This window comes from Lepidochelys olivacea (assembly GCF_965140295.1).
Source record: "Lepidochelys olivacea isolate rLepOli2 genome assembly, chromosome: 6".
In the NCBI taxonomy this organism is placed as follows: domain Eukaryota; kingdom Metazoa; phylum Chordata; order Testudines; family Cheloniidae; genus Lepidochelys; species Lepidochelys olivacea.
Window position 1 is genome coordinate 31,266,641 of NC_140416.1, and position 27,181 is coordinate 31,293,821.

The 27,181-nt window shown below is 38.5% G+C and overlaps 1 protein-coding gene across 5 annotated transcripts in view; it reads right to left on the reverse strand.

Annotated features, from left to right (window-relative positions):
• The window catches only part of SBF2 (SET binding factor 2), a 555,237-nt gene that overhangs the window by 141,313 nt on the left and 386,743 nt on the right, over window positions 1-27,181 (reverse strand). For all 5 annotated transcript variants that reach the window (XM_084630065.1, XM_084630064.1, XM_084630063.1 and 2 more), the window contains exon 17: window positions 3,088-3,156. In XM_084630065.1, coding sequence (XP_084486191.1) covers window positions 3,088-3,156 — 69 coding nt within the window. The remainder of the gene's footprint in view (window positions 1-3,087; window positions 3,157-27,181) is intronic.

The following is a 27,181-nucleotide window of genomic DNA, read 5'->3' on the forward strand; positions in this document are numbered from 1 at the left end:
TGATAAGATTATAATAGTTAAAGATGGAAAAATCTATTCCACTGCAATTTCAGGATATACTGGTATTATGGTCCCCAGACCCAGGGATAAATCAGTTATTAAACTGGTACATTTGAGTTTTAGTTATAAAAGACTGAGAAGATACTTAGCAGTTCTGTAAATTTCATGTTTTTGAATTAAATTTTACAGCATCTCTAAATTTATTGTAGGGTTTGTCTCACTGGTAATTCTTTTGGGATACAACCCCTTTGTGAAATAGTACAAATTGCACATGAGACACAAAAGGGTACCTCTGGAACATGGCATAAAGTAAAACAAATACCCTTAACAAATTTGAGATTCCTGTTTACTCCTGGCCTCAGATTCTTCAACTATCATTAAGATTGTGCTTCTTGGATGGACCATTTCAAAGTGTATTTAAAATGCCTATTACATTTTATACTGAGGAGTGATAACAAAAACATTATTAAAAGAAGCAAATAATTACAAGCACCACTATAACTTCATTTACGGAAAATGTAAAATAGTCATAGTAGAGTTCAGGGTATGGATTGTCAACAAATGTGTGCAACAGAATTAGAATGCCAATGGCCTCTACACTGGTTTTTCCTGAAGAGAAATAAGATAATGAGAAAAAAATCTATCCTATAAATATCGTTAATAACACTGATAAGCAACAGAGCAAGAAAAGCCATGACATATATTTGGTTCTAATAACAAATCTAATTCTGTGCCAGAATACATTTTAATAAAAATAATAACCCCCCAAACAATTTTCCCTAGCTTAGTTTGAATTTTGTATGTCCCTTTGGGCTGATCACAGATAGCAACATGTCTAGTGAGAATCTGGAAAGCTTTTATTCTTCTAGCTAGGGCTGCTATAAAGGGAAGCCCATTTGAAGAGAGGAGAGAATCTTCCAGCCTGCCATTCAATAAGCTATGAGGTCCTTCACAGGAAAACTCAGGTGAGGAAATAGGATGAGCAGCAGTATTTGTGAGGCAAACCTGCAGCCAGCCCAGGGCTTCTTGCTCACCTCCAACAGAGCGGTGGGGAGTCACCACTCAAACACGCAGCAATACCTCAGCTGCACTAACTTACTCTTCCTACAGAGCCTGTAATGACAGCCTTTAGGCATGCAGCAGCAGCCTATCCTGTAGTACAGCGTGGGTCAGATGACCCCCACTCCTAGGTATTTCCCAAACTCCACCAAAGCTGCAGATCAGTTTGTACAACAACACTATACCGCCAGGAACTCTCCTGCAGCCCCGCAGTGCATCAGACGCTTGAGACTCCAAGCCTGCTCTTGATCCTGTTCCTCTTTATTCCCCAGCCTTGCCTGAGCTCATTCCACTCTTGTCCTTGCCCTACTCTAATCTTGCTCAAGCCCTGCTACTGACCTGCTTACAGCCTTGCCTCTGCTTCCTGATCCTCCTTGGACGCTGACTATCCGGCTTTGACCTTTGGCCTGGACATGAACCCCGGCTACAGTACTGACTTGGCTTGTCCCTGGATTCTGGTCACAGAGCTTTGACCCCTGGCTTGCACCTGGTTTCCAGCTACAATACTGATTCTGATCTCGGTTCTGACCCTGATCTGTCCCCAGATCTCGATTCCAGTGCCCCCTTGATCCAGGCCCAACCCTACATACAGCTTCGACCTCCGCTCCAAACACTAGGAATGGGTAGGAAGGGAAGCATGCCTGACAGTAGTCCTCTCCTCCTTGATGGTGTCCTCTCCTCAAAATCAGAAATGGAGGACCACCACCAGCTGCCTGACTCAGTGCAGCTCTCCAGAATTAGTACCAAACAAGTAATGGGGGATAAGGATGGTTTAAAAAAATATATAGGTACCAATTTCCTAGGAAGAATGCCCATACACAGCCCTCTCCACGAAGACCCATGAGAGGTTGAGACCTATTTGTTCCAGTCCAGCATAAATTTTGGAAGACTCTAAAGAATTTGAAATATATTTTAAAAGTTCTATTCATCTTCCAACTCCAAATGGAATCCCTGTACTTAGACCCTCCAAAAGTTCCCCTGCTGATCTGGCATTCTAAACAACGTTTTTTAAAAACAGATTAAATCTTAATTTTCTATCAAAAATATAACCAAAATAAAACCTGCTTCTGCATTTTTGCCAAGGAATGTGAGTCTTATGAGGCATAAACCAGGGACAGTCACTTAACCTGAAGATTAGATCTGGGAAAAACAAAATTCTTTTTCCATTATGCAGCAACATCTGGTTTGTGCAAGTGACAGTCAGATTTCTTAGTTTTTCTATTCAGGTCTGAAACATGGAAAATCATCATCCTTTCAACTTCCATAGTCTCAGAGTGTTTCCACTGGATAACTGAAGACCTGGGCAATAAATATGATACTGACCAGAACAAAACTTTTTGTACAACCCAAAACAGATTTTTCCGATTTGCTGACAAATTCCACACGTTTTTGGAAATGAACTGAATATTTTTTCCGATTTTTTAGTCTGCTGGCCGAACTGAAAAATCAATTATTTGTTCTGCTGTAGTCAGAACTCCTATTGCCAAGCATTCCCCCTCATTCTGGGCCTGATGCACAGCCCTCTAACGTTCACTGAAAGACACTCATTGACTTCAGTGGGCTTTGGCAGAAGGCTTCCTACCTTTTAGGTTTTCTCCTGTCATCACTTCCATCCTTTTAGTGATCTAAATCAGCGGTTCTCAAACTTATTGCACCGCGACCCCCTTCTGACAACAAAAATTACGACATGACCCCAGGATGGGGGAACAAAGCCTGAGCCTGCCCAAGTCCCACTGCCCTCAGGCGGGGGGGCCAAAGGCTTCAGCTCCGGGCAGGGGGGACCTATAACCTGAGCCCAGCTGCCCAGTGCTGGAGCTGAAGCCTGAGCTCTGCCGTCCAGAGCTGAAGTCCTCAGGCTTGGGCCCCGGGCCCCAATAAGTCTAATGCCAGCCCTGGCAATCCCATTAAAACGGGGTCCCAACCCACTTTGGGGTCCTGACCCACAGTTTGAGAACTGTTGATCTAAATAAATGTAAACACGTATAAGAAAACAGTAATCAACTTAAACTAAAACCAGTAAAAACTTACTCTGTAGAATGCAGTTGTCAGGGGCAGTAATGCTGCAGCAATGCTGTACTCTTCTGAAGTTGAACAATCCTTCAAGAAAAACATACACAGAAAATAAGCAAAGTCATGATGACTAGCTGACAGCATGAACCACATTTATACATAATAGGCAGATTGACCTTTTCCTTTTTGCTGGGGATGGGCGTTTTTGTTATATGTCCCTTTCTGCCCTTATTGTTCCAACAGTGGTACCTTAACCTCCAGTCATAAGGGTGAGCCAATTCTACTCCATATATCAGCAATAAGAATGTGCTCTTAGAGATGGGTAGTCCACACACCCCTTTCTTAGGGGTTGAGGATCATTCTTGTTGCACACCCCAGAGTAATAACAAGGCCATTAACTGACTTGAAGCAAAGTTGCTAGGTTGTTGCCAATGCTGAGTCTAAGGCACAGTAGCATTAAGTTTCAACAACAACAAAAGTGTGGTAATAATAACTGCAAACATACAGAAAAGTCATTTCTATGAACTTTTGGTTTCAACTTTATTTTATACAATCATTTTGAAATTTTACTTTGTATAAATACAGTAAATAGGTGCATGTAATGTACTTTAATTCAAAACTTACACAAGGAAACAACAAGTACATTGTTCATAATCACTTTTATGGAAGGAAAGTATGAATCATTATAGAGGAGGTTATTACTAGTCCATTGTAATTTAAGTATTTTTCACACAGTTGATGAAATGTTATTTCAAGAAACCACTATTTAAGCAGGCATTCATTTAACATGCTGGGACTGATTCTCATCTCACATCTATTTTATGCCAATATAATTCCACTAGCTTCAGTGGAGTTACATCTGATATACATCAGCATGAGAGATAAGAATAAGCCCCATTATATTTAAATCTATGACATTCAATTAACTATCATCATGGTGAGTCAAATGATAAATACTGAAGTACATTTACCAAAAACAAACTATACAAAAGAAAAATAGTAGCTGTAATTCTTCAAGATGAGCTTCTGTATATTCACATGTCCTGATGCCTTGATCTCATAAGTGGTCATATACAGAGGCTATGTGAAGAACAGCTTAAATTCTGAATTATGAATAGATAAAATTAGAAAAGAAGCTTCAAAGACACTTTATTTGAGAGAAGCTTAAAACTATCGCAAAGATAGTTCACAGAATAATCAGAGTTAAGAACATAAGAACGGCCATACTGGGTCAGACCAAAGGTCCATCTAGCCCAGTAACCTGTCTTCCAACAGTGGCCAATGCCAGGTGCCCCAGAGGGAATGAACAGAACAGGTAATCATCAACTGATCCATCCCGTCACCAATTCCCGGCTTCTGGCAAACAGAAACTAGGGACACCATCCCTGCCCATCCTGGCTAATAGCCATTGATTGACCTATCCTCCATGAACTTATCTAGTTTGGTTTTTTAACCCTGTTATAGTCTTGGCCTTCACAACATCCTCTGACAAAGAGTTCCATAAGTTGATTGTGCGTTGTGTGAAAAAATCCGTCCTTTTGTTTGTTTGAAACCTGCTGCCTATTAATTTGGTGACCCCTAGTTCTTGTGTTACGAGAAGGAGTAAATAACAGTTCCTTCTTTACTTCCTCCACACCAGTAATGATTTTATAGACCTCTATCATATACCCCCTTAGTCATCTCTTTTTCAAGCTGAAAAGTCCCAGGCTTATTAATCTCTCCTCACATGGAAGCCGTTCCATATCCCTAATAATTTTTGTTGCCCTTTTCTGAACCTTTTCCAATTCCAATATATCTTTTTTGAGATGGGGCGAGCACATCTGCATGCGGTATTCAAGATGTGGGAATACCATGGATTTCTACAGAGGTAATATGATATTTTCTGTCATAGTTAATTGTATTTGGTGGGGAAGAAATTTAAAGATTTTTGTTTTGTAATGGAGTTTGGGTTTGTTACCACTAAGTTGTGGCAGAAAATGAAGACAATCCATACAGATTGCATATTGTATTAATGACTGAACTGCATATTGTATTAATGGGGGAACATCATCTTTCACATGACAAGATCTTAGAAGATGAATGACACCACTGCAATGAATAGGGGCGAAGGTGGGAAGAAAGGTTTTTATAACTAAGTATCAAATCTAACTCTCTTTACTTACAAATGCCAACAAAGTGAAAGACAGACACTTATGAGAGTAAGGTGAGCAGAATTTGTTTCAACCTCCAAAACCTCTTAATGTTCAGTAGAAATTTGCTATGAAATAGCAGTATTGCCAAATTTCTGCTCAATAGATTAGAAAAGGTAGGCAATTCTACTGCAGCCTTCTGCGTGTGGAATGTCCACAAAACACTTTTAATGAATAGAGCCTTCTGGTACAGAATATGATGCAAAGTCTTAACTCTTTCACTACCCATACGCCGGTGAACTGAAAAGGTCAGTAATCCTATTTTGTATAATACAATTAAATTAAATTGAAGCTCCTTATGTGAAACAATATAAGTGGACCTTATTCTGAACCCACTGAAGTGAATGGCAAAACTCATGTTGACTTTAATGTGAGCAAGACTGGGAACCAAGCTCTTTCATTAGCTGTAATTTTTAAGATATGCAAAAATTGACTTTAACCTATATGAAATGATTATCTCCATGATTTTTCCAAAAGCTTTGAAATGGCCTATTTTAAAAGAGGAAAAAACCCACTAACTGTTTATAGTCTGAGAATGCTTAATTTAACAGTGAAATGTGTCACTCAGATCTTTCAAAATAAGGATAAAGAAAGAGATGTCACGCCAAAGTAAATGAAGCAGTGAGTGGACTGAAGAAAATAATGATCTTGTTGTGGAAATCATTTAAGGGAAACTAGAATTGATAGGTAGCTTAAGGTTTAAAAACAAACTACTTGACTTTTTAAGATTTTTTTAAAATAATTAACAAACAACAATCAGTGAAAACATAATGTGAAAGCAGTCCACGACGCCCTATCCAAAGAAATCTGTTTCTGAAAGGCCTCTCTCTCTCTCTTTTTTTTTTTAAATTTTAAATGGACTGGATATTTTTCATTGGTCCTTGTTGCCAAGGTTGGAGAAACATGATAATGCAACTTTCTATAAGACAAATACCCAGTTATATACTGGATAATGAGTGGCATAAACATAACTTCTATTAGCACTATCTTTCTCAACTCCTGTTTCATGCTGACCATTACGGTTGAGAACCTTCAATTCAACCCAAAGATCTGAGATCTGCTTATCTATTATTAATCTTTGATAAATTACCTGAATCCAAAATTATCTGGACTGTTCCTCTGCCAAGATTTTTATTTATACCTTCATCCTGACACATTTCCTACCTTACAATTTTCTCTCAAATCAAACTTTTTGCAATTTAATCTGTACTACTAAATGTCGAATTTCAACTCTTCATCTGTACCTACAACTAGGAAAGCATTCTCCTCATTCTAGTAATCCTAACTTCATTGTGACTGCTCATGTGAATTGTTATGCAATTTATTGTAATACTTGATGCACTCACATCAACAGAGGACCACTGGACACTGTTAAAGGGCCTTATCTTGCAGTTCTTTCTCACATAAGAAGTCATAATTTAGTCAATGGGCCTATTAGTGTTAAGAACCACAGGACTGGATCCAAAGTTGATAGACCAAAAATCTAATCTTCAGGTAGTTTTTTCCAGTTGTTTGAAAAGTCCATGTGATTTTTAATACTTTTTTCATAACAAGTACTTCAGTGCTCTTTTCTCAATTCAAGTAGCCCAGTCATCCTGAGTAACACATCAATGTACACACAGTCATGAAAAAAACAAAATTTGACCAAAGATTTAAGAGACAGATTTTAAAGGTGGTGTATAAATGGATGCACACTTGTAAGCCTACATTTATGCAAGGTTACCCCAGTTGTACTTGTAAATGAACTTTTAGTTGTCTAGACCTGTGCCTTGTCTGAACGTGAATGTGCCAACTGTGCATGGAAATACGTGCGTGTAAAACTGCATTCTGCACACGCATCTCATACCAGTTGAGAAGGTGATCATTATAGACTGAAAAAAAAATGATGATGAAAAGCATGATAGATACTCTGATGATATCTTTCATTACTGTGATATGTGTCTGAGAATACTACGTAGTTTGTAAAATTATACACGAGTCCCACTCTTCCAGTGTCTAGACATAACGGAGTTCAGAAGGGAAAGTCTGGCATGCCTTTCATTCTCAAACTGTGAATTATTTGCTATTATGTTGTTGCCCATATCTATAACCTTACTTTATAAGAATGTTTTGTGGTTTGACACACATATTCATGTGATGGTATGTGTATACAATACATGTCACATTTTTAACATTTTCAATATTTTCAATTTAAGTTAGTAAGATGACTCTATATTTAAAGTGAGACTATACATTATTTAAAAATTCTCAATGCTTTACAAAGAAATACTTATTTTCCTTTTGTATATTTTATGGATGTGTGTCTAGATGCAAAATGATCTATGCTGATTGTTTCAAGTTGTCCATTTAATCTTTTGGCTCAAATTATTTTGTTGGAGTTTTGGCTTTTACCCAAAACATACACAAAAATATCTTTCTAAAACTGAGCAATCTTAGAATCCTCACCTAGAGAGCATTCAGTATTCCAAGAGCTAACATATGTCTAAAAGATATATATCACCACAGCACAGACAACATATGGTGCTTTATTTTTGCATTTTTACTTACAAATATGCAATTCCCCACATTTGGTATGTCAGCAGTTCTCTCTACACTTCTAATGTAGTGGTATAATCGATATATATTGTCCAGCATGTGATGAAAGCATTAGACAATACAAGTAAAATGATCCCATTCCAGGACAAATTTCTCCCCAAAATACCTTCCTAATACTGATGCTCGAAGTACAGTAAAATCCATTAACTATTCATTTGCTTTGTCTGAGCACACTAAAATACCACAATTAATGGAGATTATATGTAGAAATCTTAAACACTCTTAATTACCTACATGCAGGTACTGTAAATGTCACATAACTACTGGTACTGTATGAAATGAATTCAGATTTGTGAAGGCCAGACCATCACTATATAAGGGGTTGATACAAATTCCTGATGAGATATTGCAAAGCAATGAAATTGCTATCTTAATTTACATAGAATGAAGATGAGTGACATGGGGAATCAAGAATTATTCCTAGCACACAAATAGCCTTTCTATAAATAATGACAATTGATAATGAGATACCAACTCTTGTAGAAAACTGGTTTGATTCCATGCCCTGTTCAGTAAGGACTAAAAATTCACTTTGTGGACCAGACATTTCTGAAGCTGCATCTTGACAGGAGGTTAGACTAGATGACCCTTCTGGTCCCTTCTAACCCTATGATTCTATGAAGTAAACCGAAAATTCAATGGCAGCTTCAAGTATTTATTGAATAAAATATGAAAATACTTAATAAAATCAGCACTGTATTCTTCCATTTACTTCTTTTGATGTTAAATTTAAATGTATTTTATGCTACCCTCAGATTTTCAATGTACAGTAAATTTTTGTATTGACACTATCTGTTTTGTAGAATTCACAGAAGCAAATTGGAGGTTTTGGCAACTTGCTGTAGGCAGCTGGAGCTTCTGAATCTGGAAGAAGGCAGGAGGCTGTTTTGGCTTTTGGAACCTAGTGGAAATTTTAGGCTTTTGGCGCTGGGATGGGGAGGCATCTCTTCTTTCCCTCACCCTTATAGTCAGGGTCAGAGTTGACCTGCATTTTTGGGAGGCTTCAACGGCTACTTCCTCACTTCATCAACCATTGACAACAACCTGCTATCCTCCTCCTATTCTCAGTGGAGAACAGCTAATGAACATCCACATGAAGGAAGGAGTTCCTGCTTGAATTCAGGGGAAATACACACACTGATTCAGCAAATCCCTTAAACCTGTGAATAATCCTACTGACTTCAACAGGATAACTCATATTCTTAAGTGTTTTCCAGAATTGGAGCCATAGTAAGCAACAGTAAACTCTTAGGGATGCCAGTTCCCTCTCAGTCACATGACCTATAAAACTTGGGAGGGATATCTTCCACTGAGAAGCAATATTCCTGTCCTCTTGAAAATTCACTACTTCTATGAAGTTTCTCATTATCTAGCCATCTTAAAATGTGTTGTGTTTTTAATAAAATAGGAAAATCTACACCACACTGAGATTTTCTATCACTGAAGGCAATTTTTGTCTTGTATAACTATAAACTGTATCTACGTTAGACTGTAAGCACTTTGAACAGGAACTGTGTTTTCTACATTCCGTACAGAGCTGAGCACGATTTTGCTCAAAGTTCTGAAACATTTTAAATAAATGCCATTAGCTGCAGTCTATTGTACATTGTTATATAATAAACATAACATAGACCATATAAAGTCACACACTAATGAGCTACATACCAGTTGTTGATATATGGTAAAATGTGTGTGCATAATGGTACAGTGTATACACCTATACAATATACTGATACAGATCCTGCCATGTGCTGATCACCTCCTGTGATGTAATGAGTGCCTTGAATATCTATTTTAATGAATGCCAAGAGCGTGCAGCACCTTGCAGGATTAGGCCCTTAATGCATAAAGAAAGGAAAATGCATGTAAGATTAAAGTGAGCTATGTTTATCAAAGGAGTGAGGAAAGAACTGATAACTCATCATAAGTAGTGAAACTACAAGCGATGATGACGTATATTTCTGCAACACTGACTAAACATTAAGGCTGAAATCGTGGTCCTAATCAAGTAAATGGCAAAACTCCCCTCAATGACTTCAGTGAAGCCAGGATTTCTCCCTATATTGTCGTTACATTTTATAATGTTTAGCTTCTTATTGGTTTACAGCATTTATACTGTCTGTACAGTTTATATTATGGGATTACTTTATATTGTTCAACCCAAATTACTACAGTATTTTCTATCTTTTCTTCGTCTAAAGCAATAACAGAGCTCATTAGGGTGGATTAGAAAGACTGCTTTATTTTATGAACTGATTCTGTGTTACTAGAAAACAATGGGACTACAACTTTATTGATAAGTAATTTAGAAAGTATATTTAGGAAAATATTTCAAAACCGATTAACTCTTTTTAATATTCCAAATTTTAAAAATATATTTTGCACCTACTATTATGAGATTGGTTGAATATAGTTTCTATGTTCATTGGCACAGAAAGTGTTAATGTCACGTAGCTACAAGTTAGTATTCTTGATTTGTAAACAAGAGGAAACATCATCTTTTATACAACAAGCAAATAAGTGTAAGATGTAATTTAATTAAATCAAGCAATGAATGTACATAAAACAGCCAACATTGTTACCTAAGAAAAAAGCACTGCAGATTTACCCTTTTCTTAATTATATAAATTAGAAACTCTTCTAGTCACCCTACAAAAATATCTCTTATCCTCCTACAATATGAAATATTTATAAGATTTAATTATTTTAATTATAGACAGTCATGTTATCTATTTTACATGAAGCAATGCATCTAATGGATTGTATAATCTAAAATAGAAATACTTGAGCACACATTCAAGGCTATGATTCATACGTTCCCCAGAGTTAAAAATAGATTTAACATAAAATAACAATTTTATGAGATATTAACAGTCATATAATATCTGTTATATGATCTATTTGGATGCTGCCTCTAATTAAATGAAAAAGTATATGTTCCTATGTAGAATTTTATTATAAGAACCTTTTAAGACACTTAAATACAGGTTTTTAACCCTATAGATAACCTAATCTGCTATCCTCCTTTAATGACTGTCAAAAGAGGTATTAAACACTTGTTATTCCTATAACAAAAGCCATATAATATAATGAATATATATATTCAAAATACAGCATGGAATCTAATTTTTCTTAAATTACAATGAAATCCTAAGCCCCATTGAAATCACCAGCAAAACTCAAACTAATTTCAATGTGGACATGGTTTTCAGCCATTACGTCTTTTAGGGAAAGCTAATTTCATGGTTACTTAATTTATAACCATCAAATACAGATAGGTTTCACTTATGAAGTCAGTACCAGACTCTGTGTTCCTCTGCTCCACAATGGGGTGAGGAAGAAGGAATTCTTCCTCTAGGCTGTAATAGTGTTTACATCCATTCCACTGAGGCTGCCTGGACATATTACCTCTGTGAGGCATAGAGGAAGACAATGACTGAAGGATCCACACAGAGAACCTGTGCCCTCACCTCTCCAACTACAGGACTATCAGAGTGGTTGTGAAGCCTCCAAGGAGCTATCTTTTCTCTCTGCTGTGGGGAAAATTGCCCTGAGTTGTTCTTAAAATCTTTGAATGTGGATGTGATATACACCCTTTTACACGGGTAGATTTTTTTCTAAAAAAGTTTAACACAATTCAAGGTTGTTTTTCATATAACAAATGTATAATTACTTTATAATATCTGTATGCAGCACTCTGTGTGTGTATTGCAATTTACCTGGGAAACAGAATGCTTTTGTTGTAGATGGGGCAGAAGGAAGACATGATGCAGGGATAGAATGTATCACACAATGGAGAAGAGGCAAAGATACACAAAATAAAGTTGCTTGATTTTGCACAATAAACACCACAAGCCTGATCATGCAAAAATGCATCTACCTATCTTTACTAATGTGCTTCAATATTTGCATATATTTGCTTAAGTGAAATATGCATATTTGGCATTGTTTGCCATTTGTACTTCATGTATGACATTAAACCCCAGATCTCTGGTAATACTGGCAAGGCAGTTTTTCCCCACTATGGAAACTACTACTTCTGCCTGAAATCTCTCCCCAATTTATCTGGTGTAACCACATATAAACCACATGTGGCCCAAGCCCTGTAGGTGCAAACTCCCCACCCCAAAATGTCTTATACTTTATGGAAAGTTTATGAAGAGAAAGTTTACTGAGGGAGGGTGCAATTCACCAACTCATATCCCCACAAGTCCCCTTGAACATTTTGTAGTTATGCCTACTCAGGTGATACATACCTCTAACTAGTGTTCTGGGCAGGACGGAGCTCCAGTTACCTTCAGTAACAAAAAGTGAAGAGGTTACAGTCTATTATTACCTCTTGTGAGATTGACCACTGGCTGGAAAGATGCTATGGGCTCAAGCTGCAGCTGTGTGTGCTCAGTACAATGCAAGGCAAGGGGCAAAGGCGGCTGCCTGTGTGACTCCCTGATCTTATGGATGATTCAATGCAAATTAGACCAACCTCACCTCTGCCCTGAGATACACTAGGTGCAACACCCACAAGGGACATTACACTATCCTGGGATCACTGGAACAAAAATATGCTCCAACCATGCCCCATAATAGGCATTCTTAGGGGGAAGACACAGAGCTGTCTACCTCACCCCAGAGAAATCCCCTTAGCTGGTTGGTTAAGATGGCTTTCTGGCCCCACTACACCACTAAAGTGGTGCAAAGGGGCCACAGCTGGAAGCAAGAACGGGCCCTGTAGATCATTTCATTAGCCAACGAGAGAGCTGGTAGCTTGCAAAACAGATCTTTGGTGTGAAAGGCTGCAGAATGACATCCCCGTCTGTAGGAAGTTCTGCTAAGATTGTTTTAACTTTAGAAAATTTCTTATACTTGGCTTTACGAGGTTCTGGCCTCTCATACGTTTGTGTGGATTTATTGATGGAGAATGCAGGGGAGAGAATGTCATGGATGCAATTTTGGATGGATGCATTCAAGCACCTAATTTTTATTCAATTTTAAAAAGTTTAACCCAGCTATACTCTGGATGATGAACTAACAATGCAGAATTTTTCCGCTTGTGGTCCCACAGCTCTTCTGGTCTAGCAGCAAACAAACACTAGCAACAGTACTTTATTAGAAAGAGAGCTCTTGGGTGCCTATCTCACAATACATGCATTTTTCACAATCTAAGGTTATGATTTGTTGTTCTACCATTTTTTAATAACAAAAATATTTAGGGAACAAGGAAACAACTCCTACATGTAGAAGTAATAAATTCTTCTGTATTTTTACTGTACCCCATTATAGTTCTTTTGTAATGAGTGTAAAATTTGTTTTTAATTTTTCTGTTTAAGATGCAGATAAATACAAGAATGCCATCCCTTGTGTCTGAGCACATCTGAGTTTCTTTAACAAAAATGCCATGCATGTTTCTGAATACTGTCATGAGGCCCATGGCAATAAAGTTCAGCATACTCAGGCTGTAATCTTCTCCCAAGGAAATGGTTGGGATGCCAAGATGCCTTTTGACTTTTATTTCACAGCAGGGCTTCATTTGCAGTGACTCTGTCCAAACCTTAAACTACACCAGCTGTGATACGAAGTCCTGCACAATAATTTCTAAACTATTTGACAAATATTTTTTAAATTAAACTATGGGATACGTTACAATTCATGACAAACTAGTGATCAATAGTCATTAAACACTTAGACAAGAAGGGATATTAATTTACAAGATGTTTACATACTGCAGAGCTTGTCTAAAATTTGTGGTGCAGTAAAACATTGGTGCAATGATTGCAAAACATAAATACAAAATACTTTGTAAACCACTTTACAGCCATTCTAGTTAATTGAGTTAAGAAACAATGGAAAAAATCCCTAGAATAATGGAAGGGCTATTAAAATAGCTGCAACATTCCAGTCCAGTCCAGTTGTTATCTATTAGGGAATCAGTTCATAAATACACAATGTGTATTCTAATATCCCGTTGCTGTGCGGCAGCATCTCTGTTCCCAACATCTCGAAGAATTTACTAACTTTCAAAAGCATGAAGTGTATAACACATTGTAATTCCCTGAATAATTTATATTTCATTGCTTTTCTCTCAGTGAAATGGACCTTAATTTCCTACTAATATTTCACACACTTAAATTTTTCTGTATTTGTATAGCACATCATAGTTGTCACTAGAATTTCCTATTTTTTTTGTTTTTAAGAAAACTTGTCTCAGGGTCTTACTTTACACTATATTTCAAATATCATTATCAGCTTATATTCTGGTTAACTGAAAAGTTTGTTCTTCACTTTTTCAAAAGATGTTTTTTAAATGGTAGGATGGAGCAATTTTATATTTAAATATCAGTATTTGGCATTTATATGAAATGAAACTCATCAAAAGATTCTGGGCCTGATCCTGCAATCCCTGCTTACGCCCTAACTGACTTTTCAAAAGTGTCTGCTTTCCACAAAAAAGTCAATTCTTTGTTGAAAAACTGAACACCTGAAAGAATTCCACCCCCCCTCTGGTTTTTGGCAAAAAAAAAAAAAGAAAAAAATTTGATTTAAAAATGCTGCCATTGTGCCTCATGCCCACTGACTCCTCCATGAGAAGACTGGGGAATGGTGCAACTACACAGTGGTCAGGTGCCCAGTTTTCAACCTGAAAGTCCAGTTGAAAAGGGGACCCGACAGTTTCTGGTCACATCTACTGACCAGACACCCAATGTCTGGTTACTGCGGGGGAGACAGGGAGGTGTCAGGTCATCATCTGTGCCAGCCCCTACTCAGCTGGGGCCACTTCCTACCTGTGTTGGGCGGCTGTGGCTCCCCACCCAGGATCCGCAGACGAGTGCCTCCTGACCCGGGCACGGGGGCAGGAGGAGAAAAGCAGCAAGCGAAGGGGGGAGGGTGGCAGAGGAGTGGATGGGAGGGGGGCCTCAGGGGAATGGGCAGACAAGGGTGGGGCCTCAGGGGGAAGAGGCAGCGCAGGGGAGGTTCTGGCACTCCTGCTGGAGTGTCTGGTTTTTAAATATTACCAAGTTGGCAACCCTACTATCCACAACCCCATGAGGCTTTGTGGGCAGCATTTCCAAATCAAAATATTTGGTTTTCAGTTGAAAGTTTTTTATTTTTCACTGAAAAAACTCTAAATTTTCTATTAAAAACCACATTTTCTGACAGTTCTACGTACATGATTATGCAAAATGTTTGAAGTTAATATTTTTTAAAGACAAGAGATTTCTGGACTCCCTGATGTGGAGTGAATGGTTTTTCACCACTGAAGCAGAGTAAGGACTGGAAAATCTGATAGTTCAATTTTTAAAATTATTTTTGTTAATTTTGGATGCATTTTCTCTCTCATTCTTAACCCCTAAGTTCTCTCCCCTTTCCATGTCTTCCATCCTCCCAAGGGCTGTATTGTAGCCCTTAATCCATTTTGTTAGATCTACCTAGTGCAGAGGAACAATTTACCCAGGGAAAAATGGAGCTTGGGAGAGGACTAACTGGCCAACATTCAATTCAGAGAAAATGAAGAATCTAGAACAGAAGAAACAACCAAAAGAAATGGTGGAGATAATGACTCATGTTCTCAGCTCTGCTATAACCACTTTTCTCTGATGTATAGCTGGCAGAGGCTATGTAGCTGGCTCCTGTGCCAGTAGTCCCTCCACCTTTAGTGCAGGAGCCATTACGGATGCATACTAGAGATAGGCTATGAAAAGAGCAGCTGCTCTGATTACATATATTCTAAGATCTAAAGGGATGGCTGTGATCCATCTAGTCTGACCTCCCGCATGACTCAGGCCAAAGAATTTCCCTGAAATAATTCCTGTTTCAACTAGAACATATCTTTTAAAAACCATCCAGTCTTGATTAGATTTATGCTGAGACTGGGCAGCACAGATCAGGGAGTCACAGCTAATATCCTGTTAGACGCAGGGCTTACCTGCAGGTGAGAATCTACTCCTATATTTGCACTCCGGATAAATGGATTTGTATGCTTTTGTCTTTAAAGCTCACATCATGATATTATTGTATTTCCAAGAGTTTCTGAATGTGACGATGCAGCAGTTGTCAAGATGCTTTTTATATGCACTTAGCAAGAAAGTTGCATCCACTGCAGCTAGTGCAGAATGAATGAGGTATCCTGCTTACTGAGTGATCTTTCACAAACAGTGCATATTAACATTTGTGAGCAGTGATCTCAACTGGTTAGCAGTTGATTTTCAGGTGACAGGGTGTTGGGTTTGACTTATACAGTAATAACCTAAATAGTTTGGATCCAATCTACTGGGAGACAATCACTCTCTCCATGCAGCACAACAGCATCTATGATTATCAGAACTGGTGTAAATAGGGGGGACTGAGGGGGCTGACAGCTGGATGTTCTCAGTGAGAACTATTTTACTCAGAAACCTGCTTCTTGTCTTGGTTCACCAGAGTCCAAATTTGCGAATATTTAGGGCATTCTGCAAGACTCACATGCTCTCTTAGATCCAAAGACAATATTAATTGAGGATGGGTGAAGAGGATCGTGATAGAAATAATACTGCAGGGGAAGTTTTTTTATTCTGTTTTTAAGATTACTGATGCATTTGATATTTGTATTGTCTATAATGGTCAGGTGTGAGACAGGCATAAATAGTAACTTGAAATGAATATACACATACACATGTCCATGCAGCCTATGAATTAATTTAAAAAAGAGTTGCAACAGTAAAGTGGCTCATTCACAAAACCCCATTTCTGATCACCCTAAAAGACTCCTATGAATAAATTTCCCTAATACCCTCCAAAAGTCAGGTCTCTGAGAAGGTGGCATTATACCGAGCTGGAGGTGTGGTATTATCATGGATAAATGTTTTCCTTTAAGCACAGTTAAGTGAAAAGTTCATATTTATAAATAACATTAAATAAAGGCAATGATACTGATAAACAGTCAGCCTTAGAGATTTTGTCATGATGACCAGCAAAAATTTAAATTAAAATGTAAAACGAAAAATATAAAACAAAGCTTAGAGAAACTTCAAGAATAAGACTTCCAACCCCCTAAATAATAGTTTGCATAATCACTGCTTTGTATGACTTCAGCCATGTCACATGTCTTTTCTTTAACTGAGTTTGATTCCTGCCCCCGAATAAAAGAAGAACCCTCCTCCCCGAAGCCTATTTAATTAAACAAACAGAAGGCATGGAAAAGCGATATACCCCAGAGAGAAAGAGAAGCAAATTAGAACATACAAACATTTTTCTATTTAATTCATTACTTTTACAATCATCAACTCAATACAAAGAAATGAGTCAGGGAATAAATAAAAAATGGATTCACAAAATTATAACCATTTTACAATTCCTCAACCTCATTCTGGAATCTCAGTTACGTGACGAAAAAGAATTAGTCTCTTGGGCAACCTGAAAGCAAGTACACTTATCAGTGATTACTGGTAAAATGCAAGAATGTAACAAAAATTCCCTTGATAGAAATCTCTTGCTATGGTACCAAGTGTACTCATAGTAATGCCTCAACAATATTCTTGTAACTAAGTCAAATTCCCAGTTTTCATAATTCAGAGCCTTATAGTTACTCCTTGGAATATCAAATTAATCTTGATGATAGAAGTTCACTTGGATATGCTCTCCACAGATTTCTGCCCTTACAGAAATTCAATCAGTATTAATTTTGAGCAATCCAGATCTTTGTTTCAGAAGTCAGCTTCATCATCAACACTTTTTAGAGGTCACAAAACATTATTTTATACAAGCCAGTCATATAGAAGCTGAACACTTAAACATCCAGTAAAATAGAAGTCTAGCTAGTATTTAAAAACCTGACAGGGAACAGTTTTTAGACAGACTATTTCCTTGTTCAGAATCTTCAGATTATAATTTTTAAAAACAGCACCAATTATTTTAAATTCTAAATTTATTGGGAGATGGACAAAAGATTGTGTTCAACTAGTAACATGGGTTGTAAAAACATATATATCTAGCCTAGCTGTAAATTCAAAGTTTTTGATATGTTTACCAGAATGGTGCATCTGCATACAATAGGAAAACCTAGAATTAGAATCCTTGAGCCCTATAGGTGGAGATCCCTATCAATACCAAAAACTATATTGATCTGGGATTTTCAAAGAAGCCTACTAAGACTCAATGGGAGCTGAGCACCTAGATCCTGTAAGTCTCTGAAAATTCTAGCCCGGTCAATAACTTGAAACCAGAACATCTTAGCACAAATCTATATTACCTTATAAAACAATCATTAATTTTCATATTAAGATTATCAATACCAATACTCAAATTCCTGCTTTTTGATTCTACTGGTATCCAAATAAGTCTGAAAAATAGTTTATCAGACTCAAGTTATGATGATAAGATGTGTTACAGTCTTAACTATATACATATGTTGATACAAATATTATTCCATCATTGGTGTCCCGGGCTCTACACTCAAATTTATCTCAGGATCTGTTATATTTCTACCTCCACTAATGAAATCATATACTAAACTTTCATAGCATTTTGCTTCCTTCAAAGCCAAGATAATATATATAATACTAAATAAGGCATCCAATCATTTGTATTTTTTTATGCACATCACTCAAGTTCAGATCAACAGCATTTTATTCTGTTGCTGCAAATATTTCAATGCTGTGATCTGTTCACATTATCTTTTTACAGTAATATAGTCAAGGGCATGTATTTTCAATCTTGAAGTAGAGATCTTATTTTGAATATTCCTTTTCCTATCCCATCAGGCTGATAAAGGGCCAAAGTTCTTATTGGAAGACCATATGCGTTGAAAGATGGACTATATTACAGAAATTAATACTTCCAATAATACATATGTAGTTGCTAACTCAAAAATGTTTGCACTGAACTTGGCAAATTACTGTATATTACTTTAACATACAGGTCTTAATTTTTTTTTCCGGAAGTCATTGCCACTATTACACATACATCACCCAGAAAACAATTTTCAAGAAGCATTCCTAAAAAGTCACTAATTGCCTTTAAAAGAGGCAATTAATGATGTGGTGAACCAGATCATACACATCTTTGCTAGGTGTCAGCCAAAACCCAGCATGGCTTTAACACCACACTGGATTTCTCTGATAAATCTCTGAAAACTGGCTTCTTTCTGAATGTAGTACATGCATCCTCAATGATCTTCAATAAGCTGAGCAGAAAGATAAACTATTTGTCTGGTTTTTGTTTTATTACTGTTGATCATGGTTTCATTTTATTGGAAGCAATAATAGGACAGGGATTTGTTTACTTAAACTAGTACAACAGATAACTTCTATTTCTTTATTTTCTTCCATAAGTATACTCGTGTTATTGCATAACTAAACCACTATTTGCTCACTTCAACCAGGCACATTTGCAAATAGTGTAAAAGGAACCTAAGTTTGTTTGGAAAACCTAATGCTTGGCAACTTACTAATACACCTCTACCCCGATATAACGTGACCCGATATAACACAAATTCAGAAAAAGCGGTATGCAGTACTCTGGGGGGCGGAGCTGTGTGCTCCGGCAGATCAGTGCATCAGGCTCCGACACACTGCTCTGAGCGAAGTGTTAAGGGTGCTGGGCCAGGGCCAAGGGGTTGGATAAGGGGCAGAGGGTCTCAGGGGGCAGTCAGGGGACATGAAGCGGGGGGGGGGGGAGATGGTTGGATGGTTCGGAGGCTCTGGGGCAGGGCGGTCAGGGGATGGGGGCATTGGATAGGGCGTGGGAGTCCCGGGGGGCCTGTCAGGGGGCGGGGGTGTGAATAGGGGTTGGGGAAGTCAGGGGACTGGGAGCAGGGGGGTTGGGTAGGGGGTGGGGTTGTGGGGGTGATTAAGGATGGGAGGGGGGTCTCCGGTGGGGGCGGTCAGGGGACAAGGAGCGGGCGGGGGTTGGATGGGTCAGGGGTTCTGAGGGGTTAGTCAGGGGGCGAGAAGTGACTATTAATAATGGAAATGCTCAAGGCCAAAGCAAGTTCAATATAACGCGGTTTCACCTATAACATGGTAAGATTTTTTGGCTCCCGAGGACCGCATTATATCAGGGTAGAGGTGTATATCAAAGGCCACTGAAGCAAGTGGAAAAGCTAACTGTACAATAACACACTGGATGATAATAGTAATGAGTTGTACTTTACAATAGCACAACTCTCTTTGAATAGTATATAAAAATCCTGTAGCATTTGGAGAAACTCACTAAAGAGGTAAATGAAGAAATATTTATCCTTAATTAAGCAAGCTCTCTGAGTTCCAATTCTCAGTAATAGTAGGAAATTTCAGAAATGACTGTTTCTACATATGACTTATACAACAAATGCTAATTTCCCAAACATGGACAGAGACTCAACTGAATTTTGCAATGATGATCAGTTAAGCTGGTTGTCTGTCATGATAAAACTATTTGAAAAATTACAACTTAGTCCTGGCCCAGAAAGGAAAAAAAAAAAAAGGATTCCGGGAGGAGTGTAGACATTGTGGGCTCACGGTTTCAGCCTCACCCTTAACAAAGTTGCTGGATATCTGGTGGTCCCGGGGGCCAGTCTAATCACCAGTCTGGAGAATATGCCCTACTGCAACAGTTTCCCTGCCCAAACTCTAAGCAGGAGGAAGGAAGTGTGAAGAGAGAAGCAACAGGGGGGACAAAAGGGTAAAGAAGGGAGAGGAGCACAGTTGCTCCCAGTTAAGATCTCAAACCCCACCTATGGCCCCAAAGATGTCTCTATTGCTCCTGGCTCTATCAAAGCTACACCTTGGCTAGTAAGGTAAGGATTTTCATGTGTTACCACTAACAGTAACGGCTTCTTTCTACACATCAGACAATCCAAGACTAGCTTCTGTTAAAGTACTTAGCTTTTTATTATTTCAAAAAGCGGTTGCATACTCATCTCAAATGTTCCAGTCATGTTTTCTGTGAGTTTCCCAAACCCTAGTTTCTCTTTGGCCAAACCTTTTTCCATTGCGCTTAAATAATTTGAAAACTCTCCAATCATGCAGTTTTGATCTTATCAGGCTTAATTTGTTCATGTTCTCTTTCAGATCATGTTGCTTGAATAGACAAAGATTTTCTATCAATGACACATGAGTCAAAGGCCCTGCCAGAATTTCAAGCTATGCTATCGTTGCTAAGGACAGAATTTTTTGCTGATTGAAAAACTATGAGCTGAGGTACACACTTTCCTTTTTCTCATATCAGTTATCTACTCTTGTCTTGAGCTTTGAAAATAAACAGAGAAGCTTTGAATTTAATTAAAATTGAAAATCAGTAACTGAACCTGAAAGTCTCCAATATGTCAAGGAAACTAAATCTATAGACAAAAACAGAGCTGATTTAACCTGAACTGAATCAGGTTTAACAATATAACCCAGCTGAGTTGTGAAAACAGAGAATAAGTCAACTGCTATTGTCGCACACTGAAATTGGCACTATTAATTGGTGATCTCATCAGATAGCATGAATCATAGAATCATAGAATATCAGGGTTGGAAGGGACCCCAGAAGGTCATCTAGTCCAACCCCCTGCTCGAAGCAGGACCAATTCCCAGTTAAATCATCCCAGCCAGGGCTTTGTCAAGCCTGACCTTAAAAACCTCTAAGGAAGGAGATTCTACCACCTCCCTAGGTAACGCATTCCAGTGTTTCACCACCCTCTTAGTGAAAAAGTTTTTCCTAATATCCAATCTAAACCTCCCCCACTGCAACTTGAGACCATTACTCCTCGTTCTGTCATCTGCTACCATTGAGAACATCTAGAGCCATCCTCTTTGGAACCCCCTTTCAGGTAGTTGAAAGCAGCTATCAAATCCCCCCTCATTCTTCTCTTCTGCAGGCTAAACAATCCCAGCTCCCTCAGCCTCTCCTCATAACTCATGTGTTCCAGACCCCTAATCATTTTTGTTGCCCTTCGCTAGACTCTCTCCAATTTATCCACATCCTTCTTGAAGTGTGGGGCCCAAAACTGGACATAGTACTCCAGATGAGGCCTCACCAATGTCGAATAGAGGGGAACGATCACGTCCCTCGATCTGCTCGCTATGCCCGTACTTATACATCCCAAAATGCCATTGGCCTTCTTGGCAACAAGGGCACACTGCTGACTCATATCCAGCTTCTCGTCCACTGTCACCCCTAGGTCCTTTTCCGCAGAACTGCTGCCTAGCCATTCGGTCCCTAGTCTGTAGCTGTGCATTGGGTTCTTCCGTCCTAAGTGCAGGACCCTGCACTTATCCTTATTGAACCTCATCAGATTTCTTTTGGCCCAATCCTCCAATTTGTCTAGGTCCTTCTGTATCCTATCCCTCCCCTCCAGCGTATCTACCAGCTCCTCCCATTTCCTCTGAAATTTCCAGAGTGACTTGTGGGTTTTTGCATAATGCTGGTGGGTGTCAACAGCAGATTCAAACTCTGCCAGTTCACAGGAATGGCCTTCTCTGAGGCGTCTTTGTGGAAAAGCATATCCACCAAAAGCACAAAGATCTCCCCAATGCTCTCCACCTTGTTGCATCACTTCCATGTGGCTTCATATTTGACAAAAGCCAAGTGAGTTATTGATAAGTCTGACTTCTGATACAAGTGATAATCAAAATATCTCATACGGTTTAGTATGGCTAATCCTTCCTCACATGTGTAGTATGATCCTGTCATAAATATAAAGGGAAATGTTAACAACCTTCCTGTATACAGTACTATAAAATCCCTCCTGGCCAGAGGCACAATCTCCTTTTATCTGTAAAGGGTTAAGAAGCTCAGGTAACCTGGCTGGCACCTGACCAAAAGGACCAATAAGGGGACAAGATACTTTCAAATCTAGGGGGGAGAAAAGGCTTTTGTCTGTCTGTTCTGTGTGCTTGCCGGAGAGAGATCAAGAAAGCAAGCAATCCAACTCCATTAGAATTAGCAAGTACTAGCAAAGAAATGCGTCAGCTTACTTTTGTTTTGGCTTGTGATTTTCTCTCAGCTGAGAGGAAGGTGTATTCCTGGTTTTCTTTTTGTAATTTTAAAGTTTTGCCCAGAGGGAAATTCTCTGTGTTTTAAATCTGATTGCCTTGTGAGATTAGGCTTCCCTTCTAATTTTACAGAGGTGCTTCTTTTACCTTTTTTCTTTCTAATAAAGTTCTGTTTCTTTTAAGAGCCTGACTGATTTCTCTACTTGTCCTCAGACCCAGGGGTTTGGGTCTGTGATCACTTTGTAACCAATTGGTTAGGATATTATTCTCAAGCCTCCCCAGGAAAGGGGGAGTAAGGGCTTTGGGGGATATTTTGGAGGAATAGGAACTCCAAGTGGTCGTTTCCCTGATTCTTTGTTAAATCACTTGGTGGTGGCAGCGTACCCTCCAAGGGCAAAGAGTTTGTGCCTTGAGGAAGTTTTACCCTAAGCTGGTAGAAATAAGCTTCGGGGGTCTTTCATGTGGGTCCCCACATCTGTACCCTAGAGTTCAGAGTGGGGCGGGAACCCTGCCAGATCCAGTCACCATATTTGGAGTCAGGAAGGAACTCTTCATCTGTAGGATGCTGAATAAGCTTCAATGGTGTTCTTTCACTCTGGATCATCCTTCAAGAATCACTCAATATGTTTGATTTTAAGTGAGTCAGTTCTGATGGCATATTGATTTCATGTTTGTCCCAAACTGACTTTCATTTTAGATGTTTGACAAGACAGTAGATGGAATTCACATCTTGGTTACACAGTGGTTAGTTATACGGTCTTTTTATTATTGAAACTTTCCTGGAGCAGTTCCTTGTAGTGAGAGCAGTAGTCTAAGCCACTTTTCCCAAAATAAGATTGTGGATCTTATAATTGGTCACAGATATAAGGCATGTCCATGAGTGTGCCTCATTTTCTTTAAAGAATCCTGCCTCCGAATGGCATTGAGGCTCAATGGATAAAAAGTGGGGATGCAGGGTTATCTGTCATGATTAGGCACAGAGTCAAAGTCTGCTACATTAAGGATGAGGAGCCTGGGTAACAATTTGTGTTTATGTTACTAAAGTTTCAGCCTGTTGCTTTTAAACGGAACCCCCTGTGGTTAGAATTTCAGCTGCTTGTATTCCCAAATGGCAGTAACACTACACAATTATCCACTAATAACAATATCCTTCTTTATATGTATTTTATGGAAACAACTTACCTTTGAATAAATTATGGAAACACAATGGGCCTCATTCCAATGAAGTCAATTGAGCTACAATTTGGCTTGAATTGGTCTGAGAACTGTAAATTGCCTGATTTTTGAATTGTGGCCTCACAATTTTGATTTTAAGCCTGACATATGTTTTCCCCTTTATAATTAAAAAGCAATTAATTGTTCTGCCTAAGTTCTAACAGCTAAAACATGTTTTTGATTAATTATCGAAATGGTCATTTACTATTAACAGAACAGATTACTTGGCAGCCCACAATACATTTAAGTAAACTTGTACTTTTAAAAATGTCTTAATTAAAATTTAAATTCACAAATTAAGTCCTATCTACACTTCAGACAAAGCTAACAGGTTATAAATTAAAGCATGGGTACACTTCATAATTGGAATACTGTGACCTCAGCCTGTTCTGAGATCAAAAGGACACTAGTGTTGTCAGGGTTCTCCACCCTCCCCCACTCTGAACTCTGGGGTACAGATGTGGGACCCGCATGAAAGACCCCCTAAGCTTATATTCTACCAGCTTAGGTTAAAACTTCTCTAAGGCACTAATTCCTTAGACTGATATTGCTGTCACCACCAAGTGATTTACACAAAATATTCAGGGAAGGGTCACTTGGAATCCCTACCCCCTACAAAATATCCCCCCAAAGCCCTTCATCCCCTTTCCTGGGGAGGCTTGAGAATAAAATGACCAGTTGCCTTAGCAATGTGAGCACAGACCTGACCCTTTGCCTTCAGGACACTAAAATCAATCAGGTTCTTAAAAAAAGAACTTTATTTATAAAGAAAAAAGTAAAAGAATCATACTTGCAAAATCAGGATGGAAGGTAACTTTTACAGGGTAATAAAAAGATTTAAAACACAGAGGATTCCCCTCTGGGCTCAGCTTCACAATTACAAACAAGAATGAAACTACCTCTTTAGCATAGGGAAATTTACAAGCCAAAACAAAAGATAACCTAACGCATTTCCTTGCCCTACTTACAGTTTCTGTGGTTTTAGTTGGATTATTCCAGGTATGATTTTTGGGAGATAGTGTACCTGCTGGCTTGTCCCTCCATCTGGAGAGAGAACAACAACAGAACAACAAAACAAATCCTTCCCCCCAAAATTTGAAAGTATCTTCTTTCCTCATTGGTCCTTCTGGACAGGTGCCAACTAGGTTATTTGAATTGCTTAAGCCTTTACAGGTAAGGCAATCCAATACAGCTGCCAAGCATACATAAATGTTGCTACCGTTCCCCCTATATTCATGACAAGTGTCAAGCTAGCAGGGTTTATATATTAATTTAACTCATGTCTAGATAATCATCCACTATTTTATCAAAGCTCCTGGGGAACTATTACATTTTGTAAATTAATTTTTGCAGGCAAGTACCTAGAGTGATTTATAATCTAATCTCTTCAGAGGGGAAAATTTGTTTATCCCAGTACTTCATTAAGCATCTCATCATGAAAAGAGACACACTAACAATTTTCTCCTGATGACTGTTGTGGCTAGACTTGGACAGCTCACCATGTGGAAACCTGAGGATTGTAAATGCTTGGCTTTCCAGTGCTGTTTGCAAATGAACAGTAATCAGCAGTCAAAATGTATTCATCTGATTATATTCCCAAAGAACCAGAGTGCTCCTGACAGCGGGATATCAAAGAAAAAACAGTTTCCCCCTGAAGCCTGGTCATGGCACTCAACAGGGCATGGAAGTGAGTAGGCTAAATTTAAATATAACTTTATAATGATATGGTAAATGGGGATTTAATTTAGACATAGCAGGTTAGGGTTTTAATTTAAGAGGACATACTCAAAAGAGCCACAAAGAAGGCAGATGGAAAAGGCGACAGGAAGTTGCGATAATAGGCAGGAGGTGGTAGGGATTATGAAATGATTTCATAATCTGTCTTTCTCTCTGTACTTTATCGTGACATCTGAAATCAGATTATTCAAGGTAACTGTCCTCAGAATTTGTATGGGAGAGGATGGGGGGATGACACTACACCTGCTGTGCCAGGCCATCATCTCTGGAACTGGATTCCTCAGTTGGACCAAAAGAAACAGAATTTACTGACCTACAGGGCATGCTGCATGACTTATTTATTTACTTATTTTATCTTTTTGGAGCAGGTAGGTTGAATGAGAAGGGTTTCTCTTCTTTTTCTTGAAGGATTTTGTCTGGGAAAAAGTACTGTAATTGTTTTGGTGACATTTTTATATTTTTGTTGTCTTAATGCACCTAAACAATTGTGAGAAGTATTACACACTGGAAAAAGTCAGGGAAAGATACTAACAATCCCCTCTTGACTTTTCATAACCTTTTTAATTGATGAATTTAGGATTTTCCTCTCCCCCATCCACAGTGATAATGTTGCAGGCTCTATTGGACAATGGTTGTGACATCACTAAAAAGGCCATCCAGCCATTAAGAATGTGGCTTTCAAAAACCGCTTACCTAACCACATTCTAATTAACTTTCTATAATACCAACTTCTCTTTATCCATACATCTGGATATTGTGATTGAAAGTTAGTTGTATGCAACTTATTTTAGTAGGCCAGAGTGGGCACAGTTCCCCGAGTGTCTCATCTACCACTGAAAACCACGGGTATGGCGGATGCTCAGCACCTCACAGGAATAAGCCCAATGAAGGGAGGGAGGAGTTACCATTAGCTCCTTCAACATGGGTTGTTCCTTTTCTAAAGGTTAAAGAAGCCAGAGAGGAAGCTATTTCAGTTTGCAGTTTTGTTAAATGTACAGTCAGAAACACCACTCTGTTCTAGAGTTACTGTACCTAAGACATGGCTATTCAGATAAAAATCAATACCTAACAGTTGAGTACAGAAAAATCAGGAATTAGGTTCTTGATCTATTGTGTGTTACAGCTACCAAAAAAGGATACCGAAGTATTAAATCAAGTTTTTCTCTAATATTTTGTTGTATTAGCTACATTTAAGAACCTACCACTGTGATAAAGATTGTGGATAAGGCTGACAATACCAAATCAATCATCAATATGGCCTACAAAGTGTTTTCCCCATGCATCTTAGCAACCAATTCACAGAACTCTAAATCTGGTCTGTAATAGCAAAAACTGATGCCAAGATTTCTATGAAATTTTCACAACATATGCAGATTTTCAAGTGGGGGGGTTGTTTACACCCTTATTTTCCACAATTTGTTATAAAAAGTCAGACGCTGCTTGCAC